The 12,908-nt window shown below is 37.3% G+C and overlaps 1 protein-coding gene across 1 annotated transcript in view; it reads left to right on the forward strand.

Moving 5' to 3' along the window:
- Prkar2b (protein kinase cAMP-dependent type II regulatory subunit beta) overlaps positions 1-12,908 on the forward strand; it is an 82,960-nt gene that overhangs the window by 13,292 nt on the left and 56,760 nt on the right. Inside the window, exon 2 of the mRNA XM_013152394.3 lies at positions 7,665-7,700. Coding sequence (XP_013007848.2) covers positions 7,665-7,700 — 36 coding nt within the window. The remainder of the gene's footprint in view (positions 1-7,664; positions 7,701-12,908) is intronic.

Consider the following 12,908-nt stretch of genomic DNA (forward strand, 5'->3'; position numbering starts at 1 on the left):
TTCGTACTAGTACTAGTTAGGTATTTATCCATTAGTTAGAAATAGTGCTATTTTAAATAAATTCCAGGTTTCTAGAACATTGTATACACTATGCAAATGCATTACAGTTTTTGAAGATCATTTTCAAAGTGTCGTCTGGAGACCCCTGGAGAACTGTGCTCCCACCTTTTGTCATGGAATTCATAGGATGGAATTTTTTTTTTTTTTTTTTTTTGGTGCCATGACCTTGCGCTTGCCAGGCAGGCACTATGCTACTAAGCTATATCCCCAGCCACATAGGTTGGAAATTACTAATAATAAGAGTGAGATTTTCTCTTTAATTTTTTTCATGCTGTGTACAGGAGTTTTTCAGAGTATACGTGGTATGTAGAATTTTACCTGCTTGACTACAGAAGCACGTAGGAGACTCCATCTTCCGTTTTACCAGATTTGGAAAAATGTGAGAGAAAGTCAATCTTAAGTTTTCTAAAATTTTATTTTGGAAAGGATTATTTTCTGTAAAAAATATTTATGATGTGTACTTTTTACTGTTTTAAATGGAACATATTTGGAAAAACTGAGTTTTAACTGCTGATACATCAAATATCAATGGTTATAACTATAGAAGCTTTTTTTAGAGTATCAAGATGTTTTGAGGCCAAAAGGTTTTGAGGCCTGCAGCCAGAAGGGCTGTGGCTAAGCGCGGGAAGGCCACATAAGTCCACCTCATGGTGTCACCTGTACCCTGCACAGAGTTGCCCTGCTTTGCAGTCTCTTAGCTGGGTAAGAGTTCCTGGTTCTCCACGTTCCAGCTAATGCTGGATATGATCAGATTTTAACACTTTGTGTTCCATGGAGTCTCTCACTGTGAATTGAATTTGCTTTTCTAGTATTAGTGATAATGATGAGGCTTTTTTATTTTAACTTTTTCATGTTCATGGACCACATTTGTAGTTCATCTTCTGTTCTTTGCCATTGTTTTGCTGTCTGGCTGGTCTGGTTATTAATCTTTTGTTGCTTATATGCGTTGAAAAAGTCTTCTCTCGATTACAGGTTTATCTTTTTATTTCTTTAAATAATAACCTTCCTCCCTTTCTGGTGTGTGTGTGTGGGGGGGGGTAGCTTTGGTTGAGTAGAATTTCTTCATCGTAATGTAGTCTAACATGGATCACTTCCTTTTAATTTACATTTTTGTGCCGTTAGGAATTTGTCTATATTAAAAAGATAATCTTATTTTTTGTTAGCATTTCATAGTCTTCTGTTTCACACTTAAAGGCTTCAATTCATCTGTGATTTGTTTTTGCATATTGTATGAAATAGAGACTCTCATTTCATTTTTTAATTGCATCATTTATTGGTCATCCCCTCGCCCTTTTGTTGTTACTGTTTTGATACAGGATCTTGCAGTGTTGCCCAGGCTGGTCTTAAGCTCCTTGGTACAAGCAGCCTCCCACTTTCACCTACTCAGGAGCTGAGACTGAGGCCTGAGTCTGGGAGGCCAAAGCTTCCCTTGATTCCTGAGTGTCAGGTTTCCACGGATAACATGAATGCAGTCAGAATCTCTGTTCTTTTGATTATCTATCTTTTTATCAACACCTCTTTCCTTAATATCTTTATGGCCTTGAAACATGCTATGGTAGATAACTTTCATCCTTTTCTCCTTACACTCAACTATTTCAAGGTCTTTTTATTACATAAAAATGTTAGGTTATATTTCAATTTTGTGGTAAGGCTTTCTTTGAAGTTTTATTGGAGTTGCATTGAATTTTAAAAAAAATTGAAAGGACTTTTGAGTCTTCTGTCTGTGAACATGGTATGTCTCCTTTTTTCTGACTTCTCATATTCTTCAATAACATTTTTATAATTTTCTCTATAAAAGATTTTATCTTTTAAAAATTTTATTCCTAAGAAATGTTTCATTTTTGTTATTACGTCTGGAAATTTTTCCATTATGTTTTCTAATTTATTATTAACGTGATTAGCACACTATGGTATAAACACTTAGGAAAACTGTAGATTTATTACATTGCTAAATACTTACTTACAGTGACCCAGCAGTCCCACACTTAGGCATTTACTCAAGAGAAAAGCATTTTTGCAAAAATTCTTGTGTAAGAATATGCATAGAAGCTCCATTAGAAATAGTCCAAACTGGAAGCAAATGTGTATCACCAGGAGGATGGGTCAGTAGTGATACATTCATTGTTAAGCTCCTGAAAAAAATACTACTCAACAGTGGAAATGAATGAGTTTTGATACTCTCAAGCACAAATATGAACCTCACATTTACATAAAGGTCAAAAACAGGCAAAACTAAGCTATTATGGTAGAAGATCTAGGTTACTGCCTGTGAGATAATGGGACTTGATTGTAAGGTAGCTGATAGAAATTTTCCAAGATGATAGAAATCTTCTGTATCTTTATTGAAGTGTTGCATACTTGGCTGTATATATTTGTGAAAACTCACTGAATTGTGCATTTTGTTGTATGTCAGTATCATCCCAATTCAAGAAAGAATAATAGAAATCTTTCTCACAATTGAGAAATACCATTGTTTTCCATTCTGATTATCTTATAAAATCTTTCATCATTTTTGTTGGACACTAATATCCAGGATACATTTTCATAGTTATGGTGATAAATGAGACTTCTTTTTGCTATTTCAAAAAAAAAAGTCAAAGGCAAGTCAGTATGTACAGTATTTTAAAATCTATTGCATTTCCAACCAGTTCTGTATATTTTTTTATTTAAAGAGGAAAAGAAGTTCCAAAATAGGTTAGTGGGCAAGTTACAACAATTAATACAGCATGTATTGTTGTCTTCTTGGTATTCAAAGTACAAGATACAGGCGTGATATCTTGTCCAGTACTATATTTTTACTTACAAGTTTACAAATTTAGCACTTGTATAAATTTCACTTACATTTGTCCACATAATTCTAGGTATCGAGAGATATTCCATTATATTTTTCCTTAGTACTGTTTACTCATTTGTTAAACCTATTAGTTTTACCTTCTTCTGTCTTTCTGTCTGTCTGTCTGTCTATGTGTCTCTCTAACAGCATGTTGTACCTAGGTACTGAGGTACAACAATGAAACAGACAAGGAAAGAGACCTGGCCGCCCCTGGAGCATACATAGTTTGGGGTGTGTGTGTGTGTGTGTGTGTGTGTGTGTGTGTGTTAGGGTCAGAGAGTAAAACACTACATGTCTTCACAGCTAATTCTACTGGAGACAGTGAAACAGTGTGCTGTGACTGAGAGGAACTAGAAGGGCCACTTTACGTGGAGTGTTTGAGAAGGGCTTCCTGAGGACGGAGCCTTGGAGCAGGACTGGAGTGGCAGGAATAGAGACCTTCCTCCTGTGAAGATACAGGGAAAGTTTTAAATAGGAATACTTTTTATGGCCATGCTTTCATGAGTAGGCTTTGATCATACTACTCTGTTTCCTCATTTAATCTTCATTTTGAAGCCTTACGTTTTTCTAAGTTACCCTTTGTGGAGCGTTCATTGTGATGCCTTGCGGCAGTTTGAACTCGTAGCCTGATGATGTAGTCCAGACTGTTGAGTGCTAGCATCAGGACACTGGACTCCATAAATCTGCCCTTTGTGGCTGTGTCTGACTCGACAGCTTTGGAAGGGACAGTTTGGTGCATGGAGCAGCAGAGATTGAATTTACGTAGTTTTGACAGTGTCCTTTTCCTGAGCAGGATGTATTTAAAATGCAGAAGGTGTGTGGGGGCCGTTGGTTTTACAACGTTATTGCCTCACCTCTGCGAGTGGTTTTCTGTATAAGGTTAGCAGCTTTGGGACTTTGCTAGTGGAAACTATTTTTTTTCCTAGGAGACCATTGTTGGTAAAGACATCATGAATTAAATAGTTGAGACCCATATTGACTCATAAGCAAAAGTAAGTGCTTTTCTCCTGCTTACATCATAACATATTATTGCACTGTTTGCAAATTTAGTTTATAAGTAAAAGGAAATGTGAACCTTTTTAGTGCTCATTAAAGTTAGCACATTCGAAAAGCCAAAGCAGCTTTAATATTTCAGCTCCTCTGCCCACTTTTCAGTCAGGATCCAAGTGAGTCGGTAGACTGTATACTTGATCTGTGTGCCTCGTGTTATATAATAGGAAAGCGAGGAATGTAATCCCGAAGGGCTGAGACGGGAAGACTGTAGGTTCAAGTTCATCCCAGAAACTCAGCAAGACGGTCTCAAAATCTAAAACAAAAGTGTTTTAAAAAGGGCTAAGTGTTCAGTGTGGAGCCCGGGGTTCAGCCCTCAGTACCATTTAACAAGAAAGGGAGAAGCTTGGCCCCCCAAAGGCCTGTGTTTCACACAGTTCCCTTCCTATCTGATAGTAAGAGGTATGTTGAGGTGTGTGGTTTATAATCTGTGTCTCCACAGGATTAATAAACACCATGACGCTTTGGACAGTACTTTCCAGGTGTCATTCCAGTAATAGAAGCCAAATCTCTGCTTACATACCTTGTGTCTGGACTATAGACCGTAGCTGCAGGACGGTATCAAGTATTTCTAAAAGTAGTCCAGGTTCATCATCTGTTAGCAAAAACATAGACAATAAATGTTTTTGTCTACACTTGTATGAAGCATGTGAATGTACACATTAGGTTAATCTGCAGAATATTTCAAATTCATTGTTTATTTGCCATTGATCTTTTTAAAAAGTCAGCTTTTTCTTGCTTCCGGGGTGAGCCTTAGATCATGTTAATTTTTGAAGCACAGGCCTGGGAGAAATTAATTTATTCTGAATTGAGTATTTACTCTGTCAAAAATGAGTAGCTTACATGGTTTCAATTTATAGTTTCTAGAATCTGTTATTAAGGCAGTTAATAGATTCAGAAAATGTTTACTGCTGGAAAAGGCAACTCGGGAGGACAGTGATGCTAATTATTTAGCTGAATCTAAGGGAGTTGTGTGAATTTTACTTTACAAAACTTTTCTGCAAAAGCCCATTCAACTCCAGTAGATAAATAGGGTGGATTTTTTTAATGGCTCCTTTTATTTGTTTTCAAATTTTGCGTGTGTGTGCACGCATATTTCTGAGCACAGTTCACAGCTCAGAGGTCTTTTTTTTGTAACCTGGAATTTCTGTCTCAGCAATGTGTGCTGAGACGCAAGCTGTACATGCACAGCTGTTAGCCTGGCTTCCTTTGTGAAGACCAAACTCTCAGCTTCCTGCGTCAACTGACTGCTTTTATTTTTATGAACTTCTCTTAAGTTTCCCAGTCTTCTACTAAACTTCTCTCGCACCTAAATTTTCTGAATTATGTAGCTACTTGCAGGATGTAAGTCCTTGAAACAGTTGCGTTAGAAAGTGCTGCTGGATTTAGTCGAGCCCTTCAGGGCAGTGATTTTGTCAGCAACTTCAGCGTCAACGTCCACACTTAGTGTGGCCAGAAAATAAGTGGGGACAAAGAGACTTGCTCTGTGTACTTTTATGTTCTCATTGTATTGGGAAATTTTTGATTATATTAAAACTGCCTAAATGATCCTGTGTATGTATGCAGCAGTTAGGATCTAGGCTCAGATAGTTATAAATGGACTTTTTGCCAAAATGAAGGCCCAGAAGGATATCTGCAAGTCGTACAGAACAAGAGTGGGGTACAGGACAGCTCTTTCTTGTGCAGCACTGTTCTGGAGTTTGCCTGCCAAATGTCAAGGGTAGCCTCTGTTGTGTGACAATCAAAATTATCCTCACACATTTAGAAAACAGTCTAGAGGGCAGGGAGGTGTGTTAGTGTAGATCACTTGGGTAGCATGTGAGAGGCCCTGGCGTCTGTCCATCCCCAGCAAAGGGGGGAAGAAAGGAAAGAAGGGAGAGAAAGAGGGAGCCAAGGTACACATCAGACATTGGTTTTAGATGAGAAGACTGTGGGAAAGCCTTCACCTCAAACACCTCAGAAGGATGTAGAATCCCAAGCCCCTGAGAGAACCGATGCTTCCTGTCAAGCCCAAAGCTTAAGGCCCTGAGGTTCATTCTTTGGAGGGCAGGAGTGCAGGGAATGACTGCTCTATTTTTGCCCCAAGGCTGAGATAGGTTTTTAACCTTCACCTTTGGCTTATCTGCTTGCTCTCTGTGTTCCGCATTCCTGTGGTTGAATGTGTTTGCACTTTGTCTGTAGTCTCTGTCCTTGTAGCTTGGTAGGGAGGCTCTCTTTAGACTGGGTTCCCAGGGGTTGCAAAAGGGGGTTTGAAGGTATCCAAGAAAACCAATTCTTTTTGTATATATGGTAAAACACATACACATTTTACCTACTGAACATCTTTTGTGTAAGTACCTACATTTTGACTGTGCATAATATGGCTAAATTATTTTGGTATATAAAGAATTTTATCTTGATCACATTGAAGGGTGTAATTTTACTACAAACTATACTATGTCAGAAATTGCATTTGTGCATTATTTCACAGTTCATTTTTTAATTACAATGAAGATCAGTGTGAAAGAAAACATTAACCTCCTATGGTATGAGTTCCAGCATCTTCGCTTTGGGCTCTGTATGAGGCAGGGTTTTACTGCTGGGTACTGTGCTCCTCGGTTCAGATTCTCCAGCTTGGCACAGGGTGGCTGTGTGATCTAAAGCAAATTCATTTACCTACGCCTTACTGTAAAATTTCCTCATCAGTAACATACAGGGCCTGGTATTTATAGTATGGTTGTAAGGATTAATGAAAACATCTGGCAGTTTTCTTCTAGGCCTTGTTGCTGTGCATACAAGTTCTTCGTGCAGTGTGTAGCATAATGCCGATTAAATTTTATCTTTTTATTTGACCTAAGCATTTTCATAACATAAGCAACTTTGATAATTACTATTTTAAAAGTATTAAAAAGTATTATAGTAGGTTCATGACATTCTGCTACCAAAATCGATAGTGTAGTACATGCTATTCTTATATAATATGAGCCATAAATTTACCTACTTGCAGGCAATAAAATAAAAAAATAAGTCTTCTACTCTTGAGATAACTGTGTCAGCAAACCCAAGAAGCAGAGCTGAGTTGAGTCAGGGTGTGGGCAGGTGGCAGGCTTGCCAGCTCGAGGATGCATGCATCGGCCCAGGCCTGCAGCTTTTGGGGTACAGATGTGCATGTCATGGTCGTGGGTTGCACAGAAATGGTCAAACCACAAACATTCAAGGATATACTCACTTGACTTTCAGCTAAGAACAAAGTCCATGTACAGGAACATTTTTAGTTTTGCTTCTTAACTTTTTCATTTTAAAAATTCTGCCAAACAGATCTGCTGATTATTTTCTTTCTTCTTTAGAACTACCTCCTTAGAATAAATGTTTAAAAGTATAATTGTTCATTTAAAGGATGTAAACCTCTTATGGCACTTGGTGTAACTGACAACTTGTTTTCTGAAGGTATTACATAGATTTACATTGTCCCAATTAAGTAGTTTCAGATATTTGTTACCTAGGATTTTTTTATTTCAAGTGTTTTGGGGGAAACTAACTTAATAAATAAAATACTGACTTTCAGTTATAGTTGAATTAGTGAATTTACTTATTTTGTATGCTTTTATTTCCTTTTGTATTATTAATTCATTCATATTTCTCTGTGTTTAAATTATGGAATTATTAATTCGAGCCTTTTCAGGATTTTGGAAAAATTAAAATCTTTTAAATCTAATTATATTCTTCTTCTTTTTTCTTTTAGCTCCAGCAATAAACAGATTCACAAGGCGTGCCTCAGGTAAGTGTGACTGTTACAAGGTTTTGCTTACTACTGGTGAACCTAGTAAGATTTAAAAGTTGACTGTTATTAGGCAAGAAGGTATACAGAGATTTATTTCTGAGAGTAATAACTTGTTGCCGAGGAACACTGATCTGATATAGTCATGAGTTAGGAAACAATTGAAAATGCCTTTTGAGTGACTAAATTTACGTCACACTGTGGCCTAAGCCCAGGTACCTTTTTAATTGGAGAATCTCACTCTGTGTGTTTATTCTTGCTTGTGGTAAGATTGCTATTTCCATGGCTTTCTGATTTCCTGGCCAGTTTAGAAGCAGTGGTTTATCAGATGACTGAAGAAGACTTAGAAACAGTGGTGACAGAGCTTTTCATTAGGGGCGGGAAAATTTACAGTGAAGGTTTAAGAACTTAGGGTTGCCAAGCCATCTGGAATAGGAGCAAATTGCTTTGCAGGTGTTAACACCCCTCAAGCTCCTGCTGTCTTATTCCTCAATAAACCGGAGAGCTCTGTAACAGCGCTCCATTAAGTTTAAAATATTGTCCTACCTGAACTGGCAGGCAAGTACAGGATGCAGTTAAGACATTTCTATCCAAAGTAGTTTGAGCATGCATTGAAATGGACACCTTGTAGGGTACCTTGTGCTCTAAGAGACAGAAGATGAATGAAGTGCTACTACAAATGGCTAATTTATTTCATAAAATTACCTTATTTCTACCTGTGCTATACCACTAACCGTGCTTTATGGTTGAATTTCTAAAAATTTGTTAGCAGTTAGTGGCATACTTTACTTGTTTTATAATGACCAGTTCTATAATGACAGAAAATGGGAAAATTTGCTATTTGAGGATGGTACATACTTTAGCCTCCTGAGCTTTTTGTAATCTCAAAGCATATTTATTTTTAAATGATGAGAACAAAGTGTAGATTGCCTATTGTGGAATTAGGTATGTTTATCTCAGTAAAGCACCAAATTTTATCAAGAGCAGACCTGTCAAGCATAACCTTTATGACCAGTGATGGAAACAAGGACTGAAAATAGAGTGTTGTGTATTTTGTCTTCAAGATGTGAAAATCTTTCAACAGAAACATAGCTAATAGTTTTGGAATAAATAACCTCCCTTTCAACTTCAAACTGTGTGACATGCAGCCTTTATTTATGTGTAAGTTCCATGAGTATTTGTTATACAGTATACTTCCTGTTAATTGATGGATTAGGGCTCTAGGATATTGGGTAGTTGTGAAACACTATTATTTCTCACACCCCTCCCTATATGTGTGTCCAGTATACCTTGGAAAGATTTGACTGGAAATGGGGAGAGGATGGGGTGTCAGAAGTAAGGAAGTAAAGAAAGAAGTCAAATCAAATCAGATCTTTCACTTATTTCCAGAATGGCAATTAGAAAATCTGTAAAAACAGGAATTGGGCCAGGATATAGCTCAGCGGCACAAGTGCCTGTCTTGCAAGCGCGAGGTCATGAGTGCGATCCCGGATTCCAAGAAGAAAAAAAATGATTAAAAAAAACCCAACCAGGAATCAGTTTGGTATAAATGAGGTGGTAAGTTCAGGAGTTATATTTTATGGAACGATAAGCTGTGAAGGGGTAGAATTGTCCTCCCAATAATTTAATACACCAGGAACTATTAGGGGACTGGTATTTGTCATTACTGGAAGGAAACACAAACTAATTTATGAAGTACCTCTGATGGGTTGAGCATCCTGCTAAGCATTCTATATTCATTTTCAGCTTTTGTCGCTAATATTTAGTGCCTTCGATAAAAGAAGAATGGCATAAGAAAAAAGAAATGGGACCTATTTAGTCATCTCCATGTTTTAATATATTTTGGTTTTCTTATTTTACTTCTAAAAGTCTGTCTAAATTTTTTTCTGGTAAAGAAAAATGTAGAAACATATAGAAATTCTACTATTCTTATGTATAGCTGCTAAAAAGGCGAGTTTGTAGTAAAAATAACATTTCCTAAGAATAAAATGCTATTGTCTACTCAAAATATAGAAACTTGTATGTAAGAACATAAAAATATGTCTTAAGGTACCAACCATTTTAGATACTTTTATTTTAGAAATACTTTCTGCTCAGAATTAAGCTATAAAGCTTTGGTATATGAACCAGAACCTAGGGAAAGAAAATAAGATAAAATTGAGTAAAAATCAGTATGTGAGTTTACTTCTTATTCATGGATTTTTTTTAGTAATAATTCCAAAAATAAATGCTATATTTATACCAATAGCTTCTGACAAATTTTAAAAATTCAGCCTTAAAGCATTTTTAATACACTAGCACAGGTAGAAATAGGCTAATAAAAATTTGGTGTGTTTATTTAAATAACATTTATTACAATAAAAGTTGCATTGCTATTAATTCTCATAATGCATTGCCCTCATATGCATTGCCCTCATAATTCTCCTTCTCACTTCAAACACACCCTGGTGTTCTTGCCAGTGTTTTTTGTTGTTTTTTTTTAGCAGTTCTGGAATCCTTTTTTAAATGTCCTTATAAGGTGTGATCAAAAACTGGTGGATACTGTTGCCAAGCGCCGTTCAGTAGAAAGCCTGTCTTATGAAAACTATTCCATGGGTCTGACACCATGGGACTTCTAACTCTTCCCCAAAGTCAAAGTAACCATGGAAATCAACGTTTTAAATCAATTCAGGATTTTGAGGCACGAAAGAGGACTCCAGAACTGCTTCAGAAGGTGGTGAGAACGATGGGATCAGTGTGTTTGAATGAGGAGAAACATTTTGAGGGAGATAAATGCAGTGTGTATTTTATGTTGATAAATTTCACTTTGTTTAGCTCGCACTCAAGTGCACAGCACAAATATATAAGCTATGTATTGCAACAGTAAGTCAGTGTGGAACTAAGTGTTTAATCACTCCGACTGAATGGAAAATTAATGTGTTATAATATATTTCTCACATTCTCAGTTTCCTAAATATTTCAAGTTTTTGGATGTTGATAGTCCTACTATAACTGTTAAAAAAAGAAATTTCAAATCTGAATAAATAAGACATTTTTGCTTTAAATACCTGTTCTTTTGTTATAGTTCATGAGAGGAAAGTTCATGATAAAAAGAATTTGACAGGATCATTTTTGCCCTTTTAAAAGTACAGTTTGTCTTACATTTCCCTTCTGTGTGTGCATTTAGTGCCTGGGCACCAACCTGTCAGTTACCATTTCTCTAAGTAAAAGGAGTCAGTTTCACTCTGTTACTTACAAACTCTGAAGACTGCAGAAGTCTCAGCGTTGTTTAAGCTGCTTTTCTACTCTGTACGGAGGTGAAAGGGATATGACAGTGGAGAGGAGTGGTGTGGGTTGAGTCAGTTCTGAGAGACACGAAGGGTAACCTTTAGGCATCTTCACATTTCTGGCTGATGTCTTTGGTACATCTTTGGTGTCTTCCTGACAGTACTTCATACTTTCATTTTTAAACAGTACACTAAAATCCCTTTGTTAAAGGAGAAAAAGAAACATTGCTTCTGTTTATTAAAAACTCATTGTAAGTCTTTGTAATCCTTTTTTAAAACTGTAGAGAATGCATGCACATAAAGCTATTCACTTCACTGAATTAAAAAAAAACCACTTTTTTCAGTTTCAGATCTTAGTGGCATTAAGTTAAATAGTTTCAGTAAGTCTCACATCAGAGAGTGTAGTTTCTCAAATATGGTAGTGCTCAGCCCTCTTCTTGTGACTATGGTTTAAAACAAAATAAAACCCTCAGCTTTGCGTCTAGCCTATCAGGGACTAGGCTTAGAGAGTCAAAACTCTCATATACTCTGTGAAGGCATCTCTTTTGTTGTTTGTACATTACACTTTTTAAAAAAAGATTATAATGGTTTGCCTCAGTGGTTTTGTGTTTGAGTTGGGGTTGGGGGGAAATATCCAGTCTTAGTCTTGAGTCAGCACCTTGGATCATGAAGCAGGTCTCCGCTTTTTTTTTTTTTTTTTTTTGGTCTTTTTCATTTTTATTGGTACCAGAGATCGAACTCACGACTGCCTGCTTGCAAGGCAGGCGCTTATGCCGCTGAGCTAAATCCCCAGCCCCCCTCTTTTTTTTTTAATTAAAGGTTTCCTTTTGTAAAAATGCATGCTTTAGAAGAGTTTAAAGAATAGCTCAGTGAGCACCTTTAGATTCCCCAGTTGTTAATATTTTGCCACATTTGCGTGCTTTTTCCCTTACTTCTTTTTTAAAATCTTAATATTTTTTATTTTAAAGAGGATAAAACAATAAAACCAATCAAAACTAACCAATGTAAGAGGTATAGGCCTAAAAACACTACAAAATCAACAATCGTTACCATAATGTCTTTTAACGTCTTCAAAATAGCTGCAGATAACTTCAGACATAGTAAAAATCAAACAGAACAGAGCAGAATAGAAACAATAAAAACAAGACAATGAATGCAATAAAGGACTTGGAAACAAGCCAACAGCAAATCCAAAATAGATACCCTAATGTATCTTGCTGTCTTTGAAATAGCTGCTGCTGCCATTAGATTTGATATAATCAGACAAAACAAAAGAGAATAAAACCCAACCCAACAAGACAATGGAAACAGTAGAGGACTTCTCAAACAAGACCATGGGGAACCAACAATGGCTGCAACCTCAGAAGGAGATCTCTGCTAGATGCACACTGCGTACCGCTATCCCCTGAACCTGTGATCAGACCACAGGCCCTAGATCTACAATGTTAGTGAAACCGCAGAGCACCGCAGGCATCCAATTGCATTTTAGCTCCATAGCTATCATCACAGCCTGTGCTTCTGCAGATAAGCCGGTTGCTTACGGGGCAGAGCAGGGTGGGGAGCGGGCATGGGGGGTGGTGCTGTGGGATGGTACTTCTTATTTGCCAGCCTGCACACTGGAAGAGGCGAGGGTCTGGCTGCTCCAGTCTGGTATGGCTCCACGCCTGGTGCTGATTCCAGGCTGGGTTTGCTCGATGATGTGTCCTTTGTTCTCTACAGCTCATCTGCGAGTGGCGCTGGCTCACAGGGAGAGGCTAGGCTCTCCCCTGCTTCTTTCCCCACATTCTTTTTACTTTCTTACTGGAATTTTTAGGGATCTCCGTACTTGAGTATGTCTTTTAAGAACAAGGACATTCTTCCACATAATACAGCGCTCATGGCCTTTGACCGTGATGCAGCGCTGTCTCCTACATGAGCTAGAGTCGGATTTTCTCAGTTGTCC

This window comes from Cavia porcellus, unplaced genomic scaffold (genome assembly GCF_034190915.1).
Source record: "Cavia porcellus strain 051 isolate PalLab524CR breed Dunkin Hartley unplaced genomic scaffold, mCavPor4.1 scaffold_2, whole genome shotgun sequence".
In the NCBI taxonomy this organism is placed as follows: Eukaryota; Metazoa; Chordata; class Mammalia; order Rodentia; family Caviidae; genus Cavia; species Cavia porcellus.